The sequence below is a fragment of the Oncorhynchus mykiss genome, chromosome 8 (genome assembly GCF_057628025.1).
Source record: "Oncorhynchus mykiss isolate SJ-2025 chromosome 8, ASM5762802v1, whole genome shotgun sequence".
In the NCBI taxonomy this organism is placed as follows: Eukaryota; Metazoa; Chordata; class Actinopteri; order Salmoniformes; family Salmonidae; genus Oncorhynchus; species Oncorhynchus mykiss.
The window spans coordinates 57,152,551-57,174,638 of NC_143029.1; the positions used below are offsets into that span (position 1 = coordinate 57,152,551).

The following is a 22,088-nucleotide window of genomic DNA, read 5'->3' on the forward strand; positions in this document are numbered from 1 at the left end:
ATAGAACATGCCAATAGTTTGAATTATGCATTTACTTTGTAGATTCATATGTTTACTCTTACAGAATATTAGTAAGGTCAACCCTGTCTGAATGAACAGTTTCTTTAAGATGCCATTAAAGAGGCGAGGGCTACAAATCTTATAGATTATAGTGGTAAAACATACGGTAACAGGCTACTACTGTAGGCGGTTGTTTCTGTCTGAAAAAACTTAGTGGTACTCTGTTTCCCTGCCAGTCTGTGGGAGGCGTAGGGGGCTCAGGAGACATCTCTCCATGGCCAGAGACTCACTGAAAGTGCTGAGGAGGGGGAGAGAGGGAAGAGGGAAGCGTGGGACACCGGCTTGCCCCTGCCCACCAGGAGCCTCTGAGCCATCAGAGCGGAGAGACTCTCCCCAGCCACAGTGCAGGAGAGTGGACGCCAACTCTGTGAGAAGGCGCAGGCCTCCACTAATCGGCTCTAGAGATGGGATGAAACACTTTCCCCGTAAGAGGCTGGAGGCCGACTCTGTGAGGAGGTGCAGGTCTCCGTGCGGAAGGAGGAGAAACTCTCCCCAAGGCAGGAGGTTAGACAACCCTATCAGGAGACGCAGGTCCCAGATCGAGAGGGACCAATCTCCTGGGAGCTGCAGAGAGAGGGAGGGAGAGAGTGATGAGAGTAAGGAAGAAGAGGAAGGAAACAGCAGCAGCTCTGGCTCTGCCAGTGAGAGTGAGACGTCTGGAGAGAGTGAAGGAGAAAGACAGGAGAGAGAAAGTAGAAGAGTGATGAAGCAGGCTGCTTGTCTGTTTGAAGAGATATCAGGGCTGAGGGTCAGGGAGAGTCACACCCAGGAGACAGAGAGTGAGGAGGAACAACAACAAGCATTCCCTTATTTGTTGAGAGTAAGGACCAACAGAACACCCAACCATTTACCAAGCGAGAACGCTGGAGGCCGAGCCAGACCCAAACCAAAACCAAGTAGGAGCGAACCCACCAACAATGACTCTCCTGGCCCATCCCGAGCCAAGAACCCACGCATGAGGCCCAACATGATCAAACTGAAGTCCAGAGAGAGAGTCAAAGCCAAGGACATGGGGGAGGAATCGCTCCTGAGCCGACGCAGAAGTCGAAGTGAGACATCCAGCAGAAGTCCTTCTTCTCAGAGTGAGACAGTAGGAAGACGGGTCACTCCAGCCTTAACGTACACGTACAGACTAAGGCCCAGAGCCCCAGCTCCAGCTCCACATAGGCAGGCCGAGCTTGAGAGAGAAGCTGCTGCCATTAGAGAGAGGGGGAGGAAGAGAAAAGAAGAAACCCTGAGAGGACAGAACGAAGTCAAGGAGGAAGAGGAAGACGAGGAGGAGGAGGAGAAAAAGGAGAGCGCAGCTCTTTCCTGCTCGGGACTGAAGGGAAGGAGAGGAGGGTTGGTGAACAATGGTAAGGGACTAAACCTGAGATGGCGTGATGACAACACCAAACGGAAGAGAAGAAAGAGGGCCAGAGAGGAGGAGGAGAGCAGTGAGGAGTTGGTGGAGAGGGTGTGGTCCAGGGAGGGCTGGAAGAGGAATAAGAACAATAGAAACACTAGTCCGGAGATACCCATCGTTATCCACTATCTAACCCGACAAAGGAGAGGCCAGTTGAAGAACCCACTACCCAACAATAGAGGATCGTCCTCTTCTTCTTCGTCCTCAGACTCCAGTATCTTTAATCTTGGACCCAACCCCAGTAAGACCGGACTACACGTAGTATCAATTCAGCAGAAGAAGAATTAGCCTGGTCCCAGATGTGTTAGTGCTGTCTTGCCATGGGCCTGACAATGACCACAGGAGCTGGCAAGACAGCACAAAGACATCTGGGACCAGGCTAAAGAAGAACTAGTATTTGGATATGACATGAAACAGTATCTGATCTTGAGTTTGTTATTTCTAATCTGTGATGATTTGGGCTTTATCTCATGCGTCACTTTGTTGCAGGTAGGTTTGAGTCTCTCTTCACACTGGGGAGCATGCTGGGTAAAGGAGGATGTGGGGCGGTCTACGCCGCCATGCGCAAAAGTGACGGCCAACAGGTGAAGCTTTTAACAGTTGGTTAAAGAATTCTAATTCTGGTCATAGAAAGTTAACAGATAGGAGGAAACATTAGAAATGTCATCTATCAATATTCACATAACGCAAGAAGTGAAAGCACACTACTGTATGAATCTATCATGTTGCTTTTACCCCGTCAGGTGGCCATAAAGTATGTGGACAGAGGAATGGCCGAGCCATACGTAATGCTTGTAAGTAGCCTGTTTTAGTTGACGCAATGGCAAGTACTGTAAGTATAAGAAGACAAGAACCCTCCTACTGAGTTTTGGTCTGGGTTTGGATAGCCCTCTTGCGTTCTCCGTTGGGAAACAGATGGGTGTTCTGTTTGTCCTTGTGCTCAATAAAGGGAATGCTTGTTGTTGTTGTTGTTCTTCACTCTCCTTCTCACCTGTGGAGAAAACCTCATCTCATGGCAACCCCCCCCCTTCTCAACCTTTCCACCCCATCTCTCCCCCTCACCTCTCCAACTTCCCCACCCCTCTCACCTCCAGCCCGGAGAGAAGAGTGCCTTGCCCCTGGAGGTGGCCCTGATGCAGATCGTCTCACGGCCCCCGTCCTGCTGCTACGTGCTGGGCCTGCTGGACTGGTTCGAGGAGGCCGAGCGTTTCATCCTGGTGCTGGAGAGACCCTATCCGTGCATGGACCTGTTTGATTTCATCGAGGAGCTGGGAGGCCGGGTGGACGAGTGTCTGGCCAGGATCATCATGATACAGGTGATGGGTCGAGACCTGTGTGGCGCAGTTGGTAAAAGCGTGGCGCTAGAAACGCTAAGGTTGTGTGTTCATTTCCCGCAGGGATCACATACACAAATATCTCTAGTCACTCCTAAGTCACACTTTACTTAATCACCGTTTTTTTAAGAGGCATATATTATGTTATTGCAGGTGGTACTGGCTGTTCGGCATTGCCGCGACCGAGGGGTCCTGCACCGAGACGTCAAGGCTGAGAACCTGCTGGTGCAGACGGACAACCTACGGGTTAAGCTCATCGACTTTGGCTGCGGAGACCTTCTGAGAGAATCCTCCTACAGAGACTACTCAGGTAGGACACAACAGGAGAATGGCTGGTCAGGGTGATCATGTTCAGTAGGCACGGAATGCAAGGAAACGCTCTGAAACCGAGGGAAATGGGGAGGTACTATCTAAACTCATCCAATAAGAAGCGCTCATTACCGTTAAAAAAAAACATTTTGTCAGTGTGCCCTAATGTACATGATCAGTGGTAAAGATAAATAAAAAATAAAACAATTCTAATGTTTCACCCCTCAGGCACAGAGGAGTACTGTCCTCCAGAGTGGGTGCTGAGCGGTGTGTACCAGGGCCGCCACGCCACCATCTGGTCACTGGGGGTACTGCTCTATGGCCTGGTGTGCGGCCGTCTGCCCTTCAACAAGGAGGCTGATATCATTGCTGGGCGCCTGCGCTTCAAAAAGGGCCTGACTAAAGGTGAGCGGGAGGGAGGCAAGTGCAATAGACCATTTGAGAGAGAAAAATAAAGAGTTTGTGTTGGTAAACGTGGGTATGCATTTAGATGTGTTTATGGATACATAAAATGGTGCTCAATGACAAAAAATATTATTAAAATAGGGACCCAAAGGCAAACTCACCATCCTATAATTTTTTTCCCTTTATGGTACAGAGTGTAAGGAGTTGATCAACTGCTGTCTGCAGCAGGATCCCACCAAGAGGCCTGTTCTAGAGCAGATCCTTCTTCATGATTGGATGGCAGACGGACCGGTGATCTAGGACGAACTTTATGAGACTGGGTGATCTACCACCTGGGTCAGCTGTGGTTACCATGACAACAACGATCAGGGAAGAAACGCAAAATGAACCTCTGCAAGATACCAGTATATGAATAAAGAGAAGAACGCAATCACAACACACCGAGTGGCATGTCAGGGTTTTTTCTGCAGTTTTTTATAGACATTTTCCATTGTCTTGTTTTTCCATAGAGAAACTTTAGTGTTTGAAATTTAAGAAATGTGAAAATTTCAGGGAAAAAAAACAAACAAAAAAATTGTAAGATGTTTGTTTATTAAATCCAGAAATGTCCTATACAGCATATATATATAAAAAATGAATATTTCAATAAGGCATTTTGGTCATTTGATTCAGAATGTGTACACTTGTTCTAAAGGAACGTGCTATTCCCTCAATAACTCTACCAAGACATTTTGGATATTTTTCTATACTTGTAAATAGGCCCTCTGAGACATGTGTCCAGGATCATAGTGATAACGTCACTCCATCACTACATTCCAAAGGGCTCGTTCCTAGCTTGGCCCTAGATCTGTTAGTGCTGTATATTATTCATGCCCAGTGGAGTTGGCTATAGATGACAAACAGATCTGGGACCAGGTTAACTTGTTCCAGCGTAATCGCACACAAACTGGTCTCTGCATTAGAGGGCGTGAAAGCTTAATTGACGGTGCCATCCTACCCACCATGACGATAGCGCAATATTTATCTAGGAAAATGACACAATAGCACATGTCATCCTTACGACGTTACGATGACGGAAATCTTACAATATAAGTATTTCTCAACTTCGTTGACAAGAACAACAACAACATTTTGACAACCGTTGGATTCCGATGGAATATCGTTAAGCATTTTAGGACTACGAAGGGGCCGTTTGAGACAGGCTGTCCGATGTCTGCGAGCTTCCTTCAAGCGTAGAGAGAAAACCAGACCTGGGGGGGGGGGGGGGCGCACATTCATAAAGAATCTCAAGAGTGTCCGTGTATTCTTACTCATTAGGATCTAAAAGGCCAGACTGATCCTAGGTCAGTGCTCCTGCTTTGAGACGCGTTATGAACACACGCCCCCTGGGGGGTTTCCAGTGCCAGCACATCCTCTGAGTGAGTGGTCCCAGCGGTCAGTCAGTCAGGTCCAGTACAAGCCCTTACACAGTTTTCCTGGCCGTGAGCACTCTCACGATGGAGCCCACTCCTCCTGCAGAGAGAGCCTAGAACACACACAGAAAGATACACACAGTATGAACACAGTGAATGCAAAGAACAGCATTATATCAGCAGCTTGCGGGACACCCACTGGAGAGGTTTGTCATCCCTCAATGTAATTCCTCTCTCCTGCTAATCAAATAGCCTGTGTGTTTATCAGGTCAGCTTTTGGTGTCTCTGGACAGATAGACTGCCAACATTCTCAAAATTACGTGTTATAGGGTGCGGTTTTTGGAGGAAACTTGCTTTCTGGACCGTTACTGACGTCTGTGAGATGTGCGACATGCCCACTCGCTGCCGCGTGTGTAGGTGTCGCATGGTTTGATATGAATAACATGGGTTCGTGGTAGGCCTATCTATTTAAAAACAGAAGCCTAGAATGTAATGACTATTTTGATGCATAATTGCAATGCAGCCCCCCCCCCCCCGTCTGCAAATTAAAAATGTGTCCATCTGTTCAGGTTTTTGGTCTCTGGATATAGAAAAAACCTCCCAACCTCCCATAGGTATGTTTATATATTACAGGTACAATATTTAAATTAATATAAATTCATATTCCTCCCATGGGCCTATTTCCCTTGGGATCGTGGCACTTCTATTTACAATTAAATGTTTTGATAGGCATTTTTACATTTAGGTCATTTAGCAGACGCTCTTATCAAAAGCGACTTACAAAAAAAAATAAAAGGATAGTGATCCACTTTAAAATGACAGCTGGTGGGGACTTGGTGGGACACAAACACAGGATGTCATTCAACCAACCGCGTCGTTGTCTGGTGTCAGGGGGTCAAAGGTGAGCAATGGTGGTGAGTGCATACATCTTCATACTTTTCTCTCGTACTGGTCCCCCGTGGGAATCGAACCTACAAGCCTGGAGTTGCAAGCGCCATGCTCTTACCAACTGAGCCACACGGGAACAAATGAGCCTACCCATGAGCCTTCCAACTGCACCTACCATGAACCCATCTCATCCGTATCTATTTTAAAAAAAGCACAGTAGGCCTGTAGGTTAGGGATGGTCCTTCATGTCCGATGCGCAGGACTCACATCAAAACTGGGAGTGTAAATCCCCCCCCCCCCCTCTCCCGTGTAGGCTGACTAATCTACCAGCTCACATTTGTTGCTTATGTTTTAGGCCTAGTGCTTGTTTGACTCATTATGTACCTTGCTCTAATTGACGGCGTTACTTGAAAGGATTTGAAGTTTAACAGGGCAGCGGGTCATGAGATCTGCTGACTGCTGCTGAAGATTTGACGCACAGGCCCGCCATAGACTATAAGCGCAGCGGCGCAGTTGATAGGATGCTGTACCTTGGATACTGCGGATCGCTGGCTGCATATTCATATTACGACGCATAATTGCCATGGTCATTTGGAATGTTCAGTCAATTAGCATATTTATTAGGGATCCCCATGGCAGCAGCTACTCTTCCTGGGGCCTGGCAAAATTAAGGCAGTTATACAATACCGAATTCACAACACACTAAGTGAGTGCCCTCAGGCCCATACTCCACTACCACATATCTACAACACAAAATCCATGTGTACGTGTGTATTCCATGTTTGTTAATTCCATGTGTAACTCCGTGTTGTTGTTTGTGTCGCACTGCTTTGCTTTATCTTGGCCAGGTCGCAGTTGTAAATGAGAACTTGTTCTCAACTAGCCTACCTGGTTAAATAAAGTTGAAAAAATATATATTAAAAAAATAGTGCATATGTTATCGTGTGCGTGTATATGCATGTGTCTGTGCCTATGCTTGTTGCTTCACAGTCTCCGCTGTTCCACGAGGTGTATTTTTATCTGCTTTTTAAATCTGATTCTACTGCTTGCATCAGTTACCTGATGTGGAGTAGAGTTCCATGTAGTCATGGCTCTATGTAGTACTGTGCGCCTCCCATAGTCTGTTCTAGACTTGGGGACTGTGAAGAGACCTCTGGTGGCATGTCTTGTGGGGTATGCGTGGGTGTCCAAGCTGTGTGCTAGTATTTTTAAAACAGACAGCTCGGTACCTTCAGCTTGTCAACACCCCTTACAAAAACAAGTAATGAGTCTCTCTTCCACTTTGAGCCAGGAGAGATTGACATGCATGTCATTAATGTTAGCTCTCTGTGTACTTTTAAGGGCCAGCCGTGCTGCCCTGTTCTGAGCCAACTACAATTTTCAGAGGCCCCTCTTTGTGGCACCTGACCACACAACTGAACAGTAGTCCAGGTGCTACAAAACTGGGGCCTGCAGGACCTGCATTGTTGATAGTGTTGTTAAGGCAGAGCATCACTTTATTATACTCCAAGTACTCCATACTTGGTTATTCCAAGCAATTTAGTCACCTCAACTTGCTCAATTTCCACATTATTCATTATGATATGTAGTTGAGGTTTATGGTTTAGGGATTGATTAATTTGTCCCAAATATAATGCTTTTAGTCTTGGAAATATTTAGGACTAACTTATTCCTTGCTACCCATTCCGAAACTAACCGCAGCTCTTTGTTAAGTGTTGCAGTCATTTAGCTGACGTGTATAGGGTTGAGTCATCCGCATACATAGATATAATGGCCTTACTCAAAGCATGTCGTTAGTAAAGATTGAAAAAAGCAAGTGGCCTAAACAGCTACCCTGGGGAATTCCTGCTTCTACCTGGATTATGTTTGAGAGGCTTCCATTAAAGAACACCCTCTGTGAGCACCCTCTGCTAGACAAGTAACTCTTATCCACATTATAGCAGAGGGTGTAAAGCCATAACACATACATTTTTCCAGCAGCAGACTATGATCGATAATGTCAAAAGCTGCACTGAAGTGTAACAAAACAGCCCCCACAATCATTTTATCATCAATTTCCAGAAGTTTACTAAGGGTTGGTAACAGGCTGATTGGTCGGCTATTTGAGACAGTAAAGGGGGCTTTACTATTCTTAGGTAGTGGAATGACTTTAGCTTCCCTCCAGGCCTGAGGACACACACTATCTAGTAGTCTGAAATTGAAGATGTGGCAAATAGGGGTGGCAATATCGTCCGCAATTAACATCAGTAATTTTCCATCCAGATTGTCAGACCCCGGTGGCTTGTCATTGGTGGTAGACAACAATACATTTTGTCACCTCTTCCAAACTGACTTTACGGAATTCAAAAGTACAATTCTTGCCTTTCATAATTTGGTCAGATACACTTGGATGTGTAGTGTCAGCATTTGTTGACGTTTATCTTGCCAATGAAAAAGTCATTAAATAAGATGGCAATATCAGTGGGTTTGGTGATAAATAAGCCATCTGACTCAATGAATGATGGAGCCGACTTGTCTTGTTTCCCCAAAACGTCATTTAAGGTGCTCCAAAGCTTTTTTACTATCTATCTTTATATAAATAAATGATGTCTCATAACGGGTGCGTCCTTATTACTAACTGGAATAAGACATTTCATAAATGCGTCAAGTGCAGCGTCAGGTTGCTCCTCATTACACACCCCAGACCAGAAAAATATTCTTTACATCATCAACATATGAATCCCTACAAAACGTCTTGTATGACCTCTTATACACTATATTAGGCCCAGCTTTTGGAACTTTGGTTTTCCTAGATATGGATATTATATTGTGATCACTACATCCTATGGATTTGGATACATGTTGAAGATTTCATTCCTGTGCTGTTTGTAAATACCCTGGCAGGTTGACTGATAACCTGAACCAGTTTACAAGACCTGGTTACAGTTTGACGTTTTTTCTTGAGTGGGCAGCTTGATGATAGCCAGTCAACATTTAAAATCACACAGAAAATATACTTCTCTGTTGATATCACATACAGTATCAAGCATTTCACACATATTATCCAGATACTGACTGTTAGCACTTGGTGGTCTATAGCAGCTTCCCACAAGAATACAGTTGAAGTCAGAAGTTTACATACACTAAGTTGACTGTGCCTTTAAACAGCTTGGAAAATTCCAGAAAATAATGTCATGACTTTAGAAGCTTCTGATAGGCTAATTGACATCATTTGAGTCAATTGGAGGTGTACCTGTGGATGTATTTGAAGGCCCACCTTCAAACCTCTGTTTGATATCATGGGAAAATAAAAAGAAATCAGCCAAAACCTCAGAAAGAAAATTGTAGACCTCCACAAGTCTGGTTCATACTTGGGAGCAATTTCCAAACGCCTGAAGGTACCACGTTCATCTGTACAAACAATAATACGCAAGTATAAACACCATGAGACCACACAGCCGTCATACCGCTCAGGAAGGAGACGCCTTCTGTCTCCTAGAGATGAACGTTTCATGAGCTCTGTCAGAAGGAATGGGCCAAAATTCACCCAACTTATTGTGGGAAGCTTGTGGAAGGCTACCTGACACATTTGACCCAAGTTAAACCATTTAAAGGCAATGCTACCAAATACTAATTGAGTGTATGTAAACTTCTGACCCACTGGGATGTGATGAAAGAAATAAAAGCTTAAATAAATCATTCTCTCTACTATTATTCAGACATTTCACATTATTGAAATGAGGTGGTGATCCTAACTGACCTAAGACAGGGAATTTTTACTAGGATTAAATGTCAGGAATTGTGAAAAACTGAGTTTAAATTTATTTGTAAACTTCCGACTTCAACTGTATCATCATTTAGCATGCCCACACACCCTGTAAGTGCTTCCAGCCATTCACCAATAAGGATAAATCTTACCTTTTCGTGCCACAGCAGCAGTGTAGCACTGCTGTTTTCAGAAGGCTTCTCAAAACCCTTGTAGATGTACTTCATGAGCAGGTCAACGCCGTTCTTATCCAGAGACTGAACAGCCTTCTCAATGTCACTACTCTTGAAGGCGCTCAGCACTTTAAGCACCAGGGCCTCAGCGCGATCCTATAAAAACACAAACTTTAGTATCTTCTGCTCAGGAAGTACACACTTTCACATGCCTCAACTCTGTATGATGTCATGATGTGTGAACCGCAGACTATACAGTTCCGTTTTGAGGAGATGGAAGCTCAAAGTGTATGTTGAGGAACACAGAGGCAAGTTGTGTTTAACATTGGGCTGTTATTAATGCTCAAAACGGATCTATTGTGTTGTAAGGAAGACTGACCTTAACATTTTGGTTTTTGGTGTTGATTGGAGGATTCTTCAGCACAGCCTGCAGCGCTTCCATCAGGTTGCCTGTGCATCAGTGTTAAGGAAAACAGACAGAGAGACAACACAGTTTAACACTGATGCGACAGTCATGGTCGGCTTGATTCACCTCTTCAAATCAAGTTGCTTTTATGTTTCAGAAACTCAATGACTGCCTTGTGGAATCCACTTCCTACCCCCCAATTTGTCAGAACCTGCTTCAGGTAATAAACAAAATATTAGGCCTAACACCACCACTAAACTTCTACTGAATAAAACACCAAGTCTGACTGCACAACGTGTATTGTATTTTCTCCTCAAATATATATAACGATTAAAAGACATGAGAGCACCACGCCCTGACTTGAAATTACACGCGCAAAAGCAAATATACTTGATTCTGCAAAATCATACCACGACTTGCCAGATGGTCTGTGCATTGCAACATTTTGGAGAAAATCTGTATCGGCTTCACGCCACTTTATCAAATGTAAATGTGAACGTATTAAATCAAATCAATGTAAAAGGATATTGTCTGATCAGCGAATCCACTTCTGCTTCATCTGGACCGACCTGACTCTCTCCATTATCCTCATCATCCACAAATTTGTTCTCGTCGTACTCGTCAACGTCCACCTTCCTGAATTGGTTCGAATCAGTATTTTTCGACATTTTGACGATATGGTTTGTTGTTTAAAGAAGAATACTGCAATCGGTCTGTGCTCCTTTTACAGTAAAATAATTCCTGGTTTAATTTCCTGTCTCGCAGTGACAGCTTCACTTCCGCATAGAGGGCGCTTTCTAGTGGTTGATGTATGATTTGTATAGTTGGAGCAGTACTCATAAATAACAGTAGATGGTGGTAAAGGTCAAGAAAACACTATCTCTCTGCCTAAGTGAAAAGCTAGGCTGAAACGCTTGCATTTTGGAGCTGCCTTACTCAAGAAAGAAAAAAAGAGACCATGTTTGTATTCGGCTTTTTAATTTTAAAAAAACGTTGTATGCAAACTGATATGTGACACGTATTAATGCCAAAATAGCATGCAAAACAGGCAACGAAAAAGTATATATACAGTGGGGCAAAAAAGTATTTAGTCAGCCACCAATTGTGCAAGTTCTCCCACTGAAAAAAAATGAGAGAGGCCTGTAATTTTCATCATAGGTACACTTAAACTATTACAGAAAAAATGAGAAAAAAAATGCAGAAAATCACATTGTAGGATTTTTAAATGAATGTATTTGCAAATTATGGTGGAAAATAAGTATTTGGTCACCTACAAACAAGCAAGATTTCTGGCTCTCACAGACCTGTAACTTTAAGAGGATCCTCTGTCCTCCACTCGTTACCTGTATTAATGGCACCTATTAATGGCAACTTGTTCTCAGTATAAAAGACACCTGTCCACAACCTCAAACAGTCACACTCCAAACTCCACTATGGCCAAGACCAAAGAGCTGTCAAAGGACACCAGAAACAAAATTGTAGACCTGCACCAGGCTGGCAAGACTGAATCTGCAATAGGTAAGCAGCTTGGTTTGAAGAAATCAACTGTGGGAGCAATTATTAGGAAATGGAAGACATAAAAGACCACTGATAATCTCCCTCGATCTGGGGCTTCACGCAAGATCTCCCCCCATGGGGTCAAAATGATCACAAGAACGGTGAGCAAAAATCCCAGAACCACACGGGGGGACCTAGTGAATGACCTGCAGAGAGCTGGAACCAAAGTAACAAAGCCTACCATCAGTAACACACTACGCCGCCAGGGACTCAAATCCTGCAGTGCCAGACGTGTCCCCCTGCTTAAACCAGTACATGTCCAGGGCCGTCTGAAGTTTGCTAGAGAGCATTTGGATGATCCAGAAGAAGATTGGGAGAATGTCATATGGTCAGATGAAACCAAAATATAACTTTTTGGTAAAAACTCAACTCGTCGTGTTTGGAGGACAAAGAATGCTGAGTTGCATCCAAAGAACACCGTACCTACTGTGAAGCATGGGGGTGGAAACATCATGCTTTGGCGCTGTTTTTCTGCAAAGGGACCAGGACGACTGATCCGTGTAAAGGAAAGAATGAATGGGGCCATGTATCGTGAGATTTTGAGTGAAAACCTCCTTCCATTAGCAAGGGCATTGAAGATGAAACGTGGCTGGGTCTTTCAGCATGACAATGAACCCAAACACACCGCCCGGGCAACGAAGGAGTGGCTTCGTAAGAAGCATTTCAAGGTCCTGGAGTGTCCTAGCCAGTCTCCAGATCTCAACCCCATAGAAAATCTTTGGAGGGAGTTGAAAGTCTGTGTTGCCCAGCAACAGCCTCAAAACACCACTGCTCTAGAGGAGATCTGCATGGAGGAATGGGCCAAAATACCAGCAACAGTATGTGAAAACATTGTGTAGACTTACAGAAAACGTTTGACCTCTGTCATTGCCAACAAAGGGTATTTAACAAAGTATTGAGATAAACTTTTGTTATTGACCAAATACTTATTTTCCACCATAATTTGCAAATAAATTCATTAAAAATCCTACAATGTGATTTTCTGCATTTTTTTTCTCATTTTGTCTGTCAGTTGAAGTGTACCTATGATGAAAATTACAGGCCTCTCTCATCTTTTTAAGTGGGAGAACTTGCACAATTGGTGGCTGACTAAATACTTTTTTGCCCCACTGTATAGACAGTACCAGTCAAAAGTTTGGACACACCTACTCATTCAAGGGTTTTTCTTTATTTTGACTATTTTCTACATTGTAGAATAATAGTGAAGACATCAAAACTATGAAATACACACATGGAGTCATGTAGTAACCAAAAAAGTATTAAACAAATCAAAATATATTTGAGATTCTTCAAAGTAGCCACCCTTTGCCTTGATGACAGCTTTGCACACTCTTGGCATTCTCTCAACCAGCTTCTTGAGGTAGTCACCTGGAATGCATTTCAATTAACAGGAGTGCCTTGTTAAAAGTTAATTTGTGTAATTTCTTTCCTCCTTAATGCGTTTGAGCCAATCATTTGTGTTGTGACAAGGTAGGGGTGGTATACAGAAGATAACCCTATTTGTTAAAAGACCATGTCCATATTATGGCTTTTTGGATTCCTTTCTCTGCAAGTTGAACGAGTGGATTACTCAATTCGATGGCGCCAACTAAACTGACTTTTTGGGATATAAAGAACGATTTTATCTTACAAAACGACCATGCATGTTGTAGCTGGGACCCTGTGGATTGCAAATCAGAGGAAGATTTTCAAAAAGTAAATTAATATTTAATCGTTATTTGTGATGTCAGGTGTTGGTTGAAAAATATTTTGATGTGGGGCGCCGTCCTCAAACAATCGCATGGCATGTTTTCGCTGTCAAGCCTATTGTAAATCGGACAATGCAGTTAGATGTACAAGACTTTAAGCTTTTAACCGACATAAGACACTTGTATGTACCTAAATGTTTAATATACATAATTTTTATGATTATTTATTTGAATTGCGCATCCTCCAATTTCACCGGAAGATGTCGACAGGTGTCCCGCTGATAGGACGCCTAGCCCTAAGAAGTTCAGTCAATCCGGAAAATTTCAAGAGCAAAAACCATCAAGCGCAATGATGAAACTGGCTCTCATGAGGACCGGCACAGGAAAGTAAGACCCAAAGATACCTCTGCTGCAGAGGATAAGTTCATTAGAGTTAACTGCACCTCAGATTACAGCCCAAATAAATGCTTCACAGAGTTCAAATAACAGACACATCTCAACATCAATTATTCAGAGGAGACTGCGTGACTCAGGCCTTCATGGTCGAATTTCTGCAAATAAACCAATACTAAAGGACACCAATAAGAAGAAGAGACTTGCTTGGGGCAAGAAACACGAGCAATGAACATCAGACCGGTGGCAATCTGTCCTTTGGTCTGGAGTCCAAATTTGAGATTTTTGGTTCCAACCTCGGGGTCTTTGTGAGACGCAGAGTAGGTGAACGGATGATCTCCATATGTGTGGTTCCCACCGTGGATGAAGAGGTGTGATGGTGTGGGGATGCTTTGCTGGTGACTTCGCTTAGTGGGACTGTCCTTTGTTTTTCAACTGGACAATGACCGAACACACCTCCAGTCTGTGTAAGGTCTATTTGACCAAGCAGGAGATTGATGGAGTGCTGCGTCAGATGACCTGGCCTCCACAATCACCCAACGTCAACCCAATTGACATGACTTGGGATGAGTTGGACCACAGAGTGAAGGAAAAACAGCCAACAAGTGCTCAGCATACAGTATGTGAGAACTCCTACAAGACTGTTGTGAAAGCATTCCAGGTGAAGCTGGTTGAGAGAAGGCCAAGAGTGTGCAAAGCTGTCATCAAGGCAAAGGGTGACTACTTTGAAGAATCTCAAATTTAAAATATATTTAGATTTAACACGTTTTTGGTTACTACATGATTCCATATATATGTATTATTTCATGGTTTTGATGTCTTCACTTTTATTCTACAATGTAGAAAATAGTAAAAAATTAAGGAAAACCCTTGAGTAGGTGGGAGTAGGTGTGTCCAAACTTTTGACTGGTACTGTATATATATTTTTTTTTGCTAAACAGGTGTACCAATAAAACGTTATGAATGCGTTTAGACAGGCAGCCCACTTCTGATCTTTTTTTCACTAATTGTTTTTATGACCAGTCACATAAGATCTTTCCACAGCAGCTCTTTTTCAGAGCTGATCTGAATGGTCAACAGACCGATTAGTGGAAAAGAAGATCAGAAATTAGCTGCCCGTCTGAACGCAGCCTATGAGCCACATAAATAAGAAGTATTATTGAGGTTGCATAGTGACCATTTGAGAATAATAATAAACAAGGTATCGTTGTATATTAGACTAAATCCATGTGAATAATTTTGGGGCGGCAGGTAGCCTAGTGGTTAGAGCTTTAGGCCAGTAACTGAAAGGTTGCTAGATTGAATCTCTGAGCCGACAATGTAAAAATCTGTTGTTCTGCCCTTGAACAAGGCAGTTAACCCACTGTTCCTAGGCTGTCATTGTAAGTAAGAATTTGTTCTTAACGGACTTTTCAAGTAATAAAAAAATATGCAAAAAATATGCTGTGTCAGATCAAATGTATTGAGTGTACTGTCTCTCTAAGGTTAGATTTGACTGTGCTTTATTTCAGTTTCATAGCCATTGGTAGGGTTACTGAAGTTGGTGGGTACTTTTATTTGTCCTGTTACACACTTGTACAAGTGTGTTTTTTGCATATCCCAACTCCCACGAGACACCCGCGGAGAGTGGCTTCACAGACAGGGTCACCATTTTGCAGCACCCCTGGAGCAATTGGGGTTAAGTGCCTTGCTCAACTGCATTGCCACAGATTTTTAACTTTGTCAGCTCTAGAATTCGAACCAGCAGCATTTTGGTTACTGGCCTAACGCTCTAACCCGGAAACTATGGTGTGAGAGAGAAGAGGGAACTTCCCTCTCAATTATAGGTGAGGAATGACGAAATTCCCAGGTAGCCTATTGAAACACATTGCTTAAATGAGGAATGACGAAATTCCCAGGTAGCCTATTGAAATGTATTGCTTAAATGACGAATGACGGAATTCCCAGGTAGCCTATCGAAACGCATTGCTTAAATGAGGAATGACGAAATTCCCAGGTAGCCTATCGAAACGCATTGCTTAAATGAGGAATGACGAAATTCCCAGGAAGCCTATTGAAACACATTGCTTAAATGTGGGTTCCTAGCAAGAGGTAGGACGTTCTATGACTCCTGTATGTCATAGCAGTGCCATAAGCATACCCCTAACCACTTTCAATACAACGAGGCCCCCGCTTAACCATCAACGGACAACGAAGTATGCTAAGTTGAGAGCCTAGTCAGCCTAGTCAACTAGGTTAACAGAGGGTACTGTAACATAACATGAGTCAACTAACACATTCCTGCTCCAGTTTATTCCAGTTTATGAATGGAATTGATACTGAGTGTTTAGGTGATTCACTTAAGTGTTAGTAGTATGTGTTATTAAATATACCTTTGAAAACCAGGAAATAGGGGTGAAACAGTGAGTCAGCATTCAATTTCTACAGTAGATGACAAGTGTGTGAGTCTTTGAAGTTTTTGCTAGGGGAAATGCAGGAGCATATGTCTAGACAGCTGGTTCACAGACAACAAGGTAATAGAGCTGAGTCATTGTTTTTGTTAAGATCTCTTTTCGGTCTACCAAGAGCTGTATGTGGTTCCCTTCCACTTGCACACATCGCACTTATACAATCACACAATACAAATCCAATCTAATTTTATTCACACGCGCCGAATACAACAGGTTTAGACCTTACCGTGAAATGCTTACACACAAGCCCTTAACCAACAATGCAGTTCTATAAAATATTTACGAAATAAACTAAAGTACAAAATAAAGAGTAACACAATTAAAATAACAATAACGAGGCTAAATACAGGGGGTACCGGTACCGAGTCAATGTGCGGGGATACAGGCAAGTCGAGGTAAATTGTACATGTAGGTAGGAGTAAAGTGACTATGCATAGATAATAAACAAGAGGGGGGGGGGGGGGGGGGGGGGGGGGTGACAATGTAAATAGTCCTGGTGGCATTTTATTAATTGTTCAGCCGTCTTATGGCTTAGCGGTAGAAGCTGTTAAGGAGCCTTTTGGACCTAGAATTGACGCTCCGGTACCGCTTTCCCTGCGGTAGCAGAGAGAACAGTCTATGACTTGAGTGACTGGAGTCTTTGACAATTTTTAGGGCTTTCCTCTGACACCCCCTAGTACATAGGTCCTGGATGGCAGGAAGCTTGGCCCCAGTGATGTACTGTGCCGTACGCCCTACCCTCTGTAGCGCCTTATGGCTGGATGCCGAGCAGTTGCCATACCAGGCGGTGATGCAACCAGTCAGGATGCTCTCGATGGTGCAGCTGTAGAACTGTTGAGGATCTGGGCACCCATGCCAAATCTTTTCAGTCTCCTGAGGGGAAAAAGGTGTTGTCATGCTCTCTTCACGACTGTCTTGGTGTGTTTGGACCATGATATTTTTTTGGTGATGTGGACACCAAGGAACTCAAAGTTCTCAACCTGCTCCACTACAGCCCCGTCGATGTTAATGGAGGCCTGTTCGGCCTTCCTTTTCCTGTAGTCCACGATCCGCTCCTTTGTCTTGCTCACATTGAGGGAGAGGTTGCTGTCCTGACACCACACTGCCAGGTCTCTGACCTCCTCCCTATAGACTGTCTCATCGTTGTCTTTGATCAGGCCTACCTCTGTTGTATCGTCGGCAAACTTAATGATGGTGTTGGAGTCGTGCTTGGCCACGCAGTCGTGGGTGAACAGGGAGTACAGGAGGGGACTAAGCATGCACTCAATGTTCTCATGCGGATCTTAATTTCTTGACGATATTAGTGCATCAAGAATGACAATGCAACTTACGTGGGCTTATTCTGTCAAATGTTTGAGTTACTACACACATGGGACTAATTTAAAAGGCAAATAGCAGTTTCATTTGTCATGTAAATAAACATTGACCCATCTTCTAAACACATACCATCGCACACATACTGTCCAGTCCATATTGTCCATTTCTTTATCAGTATTTGATACTTGTAAACAACATTGTCTACCTGTGAAACAGGAACCCATAACTTTAATTTACATGAAACATTGCTACACTACCGGTTCACAAAGACAGATTTTTAAACACATTCAAACCATTAATGAATCATTGCATCTCCTGGCCCACTTTTTTGAATAGATCTCTGTATTGGCAACAGGGCAGTATACTATTTGTTATCTATTATATACAAATAAGTGGTTAACCATTCCACAGGTATAGGTTCACTTTGTTGCATGATATGGCCAGTGGCAGAGTAACTAAAAGCAACCCAAAGGAAGAGGTTCCTTAGTGAGACACCATCAATGGAATAGGGCCATCCCAATGTGGAATGTGTGTATAATGAGCTTATGGTGTGTTGCCAATCCATTTCAGCCTACCAGCCTGCCAGCCTCTGAAAAATCAAATAGAGGTTTGCTCAACTTTCCACACAACCACATTTATTTTCACCCTCACATCACGCCACTCAGTCAGCCATCCCCTGCTTCTCTCCCACTGGGTAGAACGGGAGAAGGGGAGGGGAGCTCTAACATTCCCCCCAACCCCTTTTTCTGCTTCTCTTCCGCAGTGTAGGGGATGGAGAAGGAGGGCCGAAGGAACTGAGCAACTGTGTGAACGTGAGTGAGGTTGCGTAGGGAGAGTGTGGGTACGGGCCAATGGAATTTCACTGATTGACTCACATAAGGAGTGGTGGCGCTGTGGAAAGGCAGGCATGTGCTCCTCATTAGTATAGTGAGGGGTCAGTATCCCTGCCTGCCACGGGTGGGCCAGTCGTGTATAGCTGTAGCACAATTTTGGTGACCTTATGACCTTTTTTAAGACAAGGTTTGATCCCACCCAGGAACACACAATTATTTACAATACTTTTCACACCGTACTTAATAAAACATTCATCATATGATAACGTTTACTCTGTTGATAGGGATCAATGGCGGACTATAGACAACAGAGCAGAATGCCACAAGATAAAAACCTAATATTCAATATCTGTAAATCGGACTAAATATTAGCACTTCACTCCACATACTCCTATACTGGTGGGAAATAACCTTCAATCTGGATAACACAAAACAAAATGATAAGACTAGAGATATGTATCAACCAATATTACCAATACATTCAACACCAAAACATGTTGAAGAATAAGCACAGAGAACCAATCCCCAAAAGAAGACTAGACTCCTCGACTGGCACAAACGATGTATGCTTTTCACCACCAGGAACGGTAAGCGTAGAAACTAACTTGCTAAAGTCGATCAATTATATTGGGCTTACTTGAACTTGAGATAAGTGACGAAAAATACGCGACAACAGAGAAAGAAAGAAAGAAACAAGCTTAAAGGTGCAGTCAGTACTATTGAAACGGACGTTACTCTGAGAGAAGTCTTACTTAAAATACAGACTAGATCTAGGCGGGAAAATATGGGATTTACCGGTATTATTAAATGGAATGAGGGTGAAGATCCAGAGAGTTTGGTGAAAGATTTCCTGGTTAAAACGCTACAGATCCCAGGTGATACTGTAGTGTAAATCAAACTTTAGCATGACATAGTTTGAGTCAGATTTGTATTCTTTAAGGATAAATAATGGTTAAAAGCCTGAGCAAATGACTCGCTGGCACGAAAATAGACATGAATGATCAGTTCCTGAAGGAAATTGCAGAACGGCACAAAGTTCTCTACCCACTCTTCAAAGTGAGTAGACTAAAATGAAAACGTGTTGCTCTCGTAGTCAATAAACTGTACATTGATAACCAACTATTCCGAGACTACCTTCAGACAAGTCAGTTAAGAACAAATTCTTATTTTCAATGACGGCCTAGCGGGTCAACTGCCTGTTCACGGATAGAATGACAGATTTGTACCTTGTCAGCTCAGGGATTTGAACATGAAACCTTTCGGTAACTGGTCCAACGCTCTAACCACTAGGCTACCCTGCGGCCCCATAGATATTTGAAATAATACGAAGTTTGAATAATGGACCACCCATTACTATCCATGGTAGGGATTGTAATAAAAAAAAAGAGGAAAACAAAACAAATTGCTAAAGACATAAATTACAAATACACTGTACCATTCACGATAGGGAATGTTGTAAAATCATTTATATTTACATTTATTTTTATAAATGGATAAAAGACAGCATTAGAAGACGGGACAATTATAGAAATAATACTTCTTTCATATATAAAGGAACTGGAATACAAAAGTACTCAAAAGCCCGAAATTAGGTGGGAATCAACATGGTAGGGTATAAAAACACAATAAACAGAGGACATAGAGAGCCAGTATGTGGGTATGTGCGGGTGTATATATGGGAGGAGTGTGGTTGTGATTGAATATGGGGTGTGTGTTTTTGTGATTGGAAAAGTGTGGGGAAAAATGGAAATGGTTGCAAATGCCAGAGCCCATGTGTGTCTGTGAGCAGGAGTTGTGACTGAGTTTTCTATTTTGTGCAGATATGGGATATACATTTGAAAATAAATGACAAATAGCTATTTATTTATTGTCCTATCATGATGGAACGGTCCCCAACCCTATACCCTAGACACCCACCTGAGCAACCCACACACTAAGGAGAAGTCCTTATCTGTTTTATAGGCCTACTGCAAGTAGCCTATACGTGGCCAAGACAGATAGATAAACGCGGTCAGAGACCCACTAAAGCAACACTGTCCCCTCAAGAGTCTGAGCCTGCCTGGCAAGGTTGGCCAAACAAAGCCAAAGCCCCCAGGTGGGTGAGCGTTATATACAAGGAATTTCTCAAAGCTGCTAATGAGAAACTTGACGACCTTGTACCAAGCTGGTGGGAATTCTGGTGGAGATACAGTACATCTGATCTGGCAGACTCACTAAAGACAAATGCTTCGTTTGTGAATTATGTTTGAGTGTTGGAGTGTGCCCCTGGCTATTCGTCAATAAAACAATTGTGCCGTCTGGTTTGCTTAATATAAGGAATTTTAAATTATATCTGCTTTTACTTTTGATACTTAACTACACTTTAGCAATTCCATTTACTTTTGATACTTAAGTAGTTTTAAAACCAAATACTTTTAGACTTTTACTCAAGTAGTATTTTACTGGGTGACTTTGACTTTTTCTTCAGTCATTTTATATTAAGGTATTTCTACTTTTACTCAAGTATGACAATTTAGTACTTTTTCCACCACTGCTGTAAAGACAGTTGTACATTTGTCCACATGTCGGCGCCAAATGACGACAAATGCGTCTGACCGTCCATATAGCTCCCACCGTCCATACTGTACATGGTCCGTGCACGTGGTCCGTTTTGACAAAGCTCTTAAAAAGGAAAGAAGAGAACATTTATATTTATCCTACTGTTTTTACTAAACAAATGTCCACGATTTCTATATATATGGTCCATGCCTTACATACTGGTTATTGCTTTGGAAGTTTACCAATAATGCATTTTCAAAGTAAAATAATATTGTGTTAATATGAATGAGAATAAAAATGAGAAAAACAGCTGTATAAATAATAACCATAATAATAGTCCTAATAAATAATTATGAATGATTAGGATGATTATTTATTATGTGATATCCAATTGATTGATTTAACCCTTGTGCTTTGCTAGGGTGGGGCGGGGCGGGGGGTGCAGTGGTGGGGGGGACATCCATTGTGGATTGGTTCAGATTGACACACACAGTTTAAACACACTCAAGACAGTCAAAGAACCAAGTAAAAACAGACCAAACTTTATTTTGTCTTCTCAGACGTTACAGAAAGAAAGAAATACAAGAAAATTTCATTTAAAAAACAATATATTTGAGAACTTTTGGTTAAACATATTTCCTCTCTCACAAACAAGCCTTTTCTGTTTCCCTAAGCAGGGGGGGGGGGGGGGGGGGGTGTAGGCCCTGGAACAATTTTGATTACACTGGAAACTGACAGTCTACCTTGACTTCCTTATAGTACCTTGTTTAGACTTTCATGTCCTCTCATCTGATGGAGGGGATGGTATACCAGACCCCTCCTCTGAATCCTCTTCACCAAAGAAAAAACGCATTATCTGGATCATCAACAGCATTGTCCTCCATCTCTGAAATGTCTTCTGTCTCTGAAACCTCTTCTTCTATTTCACTGTCACAGTCCAGAATTTGTGACGAGGCTTCGTTGACTGAACATTTTTTGGGAGCTCATTTTTGCAGTGTCTGTGTCAGAGATCTGCTGCTCTCGCACTGAGAAGGAGAAGCTTGGGGAAAGCTCCTTTTCACCCAAACAGAATTATAAAAGTGCAACCAGAACCAGTCAAAACAAAAGACATCAAAGACACTTGTTTATTTTGGACCTGTGCAAATATCTGTACACATGAAAGCCTCCTTGGTCAA

General features: G+C 42.8%; 2 protein-coding genes across 2 annotated transcripts; one reads left to right on the forward strand and one right to left on the reverse strand.

The window, feature by feature from the left end:
* The first annotated feature begins 1,859 nt into the window (after nucleotides 1-1,859).
* Nucleotides 1,860-3,676, forward strand: LOC110530939 (serine/threonine-protein kinase pim-3-like). The gene is made up of 5 exons (XM_090182050.1): nucleotides 1,860-2,049; nucleotides 2,209-2,259; nucleotides 2,560-2,781; nucleotides 2,953-3,109; nucleotides 3,337-3,676. The coding sequence occupies exons 1-5, from the start codon at nucleotides 1,936-1,938 to the stop codon at nucleotides 3,561-3,563; spliced, it is 771 nt and encodes a 256-aa protein (XP_090038176.1). The 5' UTR covers nucleotides 1,860-1,935; the 3' UTR covers nucleotides 3,564-3,676.
* A 411-nt stretch (nucleotides 3,677-4,087) lies between these two features.
* Nucleotides 4,088-10,928, reverse strand: LOC110530166 (actin-related protein 2/3 complex subunit 5). Its single transcript, XM_090182049.1, has 4 exons — nucleotides 10,665-10,928; nucleotides 10,111-10,182; nucleotides 9,711-9,887; nucleotides 4,088-5,038 (listed from the first exon to the last, which is right to left on the reverse strand). The coding sequence occupies exons 1-4, from the start codon at nucleotides 10,803-10,805 to the stop codon at nucleotides 4,976-4,978; spliced, it is 453 nt and encodes a 150-aa protein (XP_090038175.1). The 5' UTR covers nucleotides 10,806-10,928; the 3' UTR covers nucleotides 4,088-4,975.
* Between the last annotated feature and the right edge of the window lie 11,160 nt (nucleotides 10,929-22,088).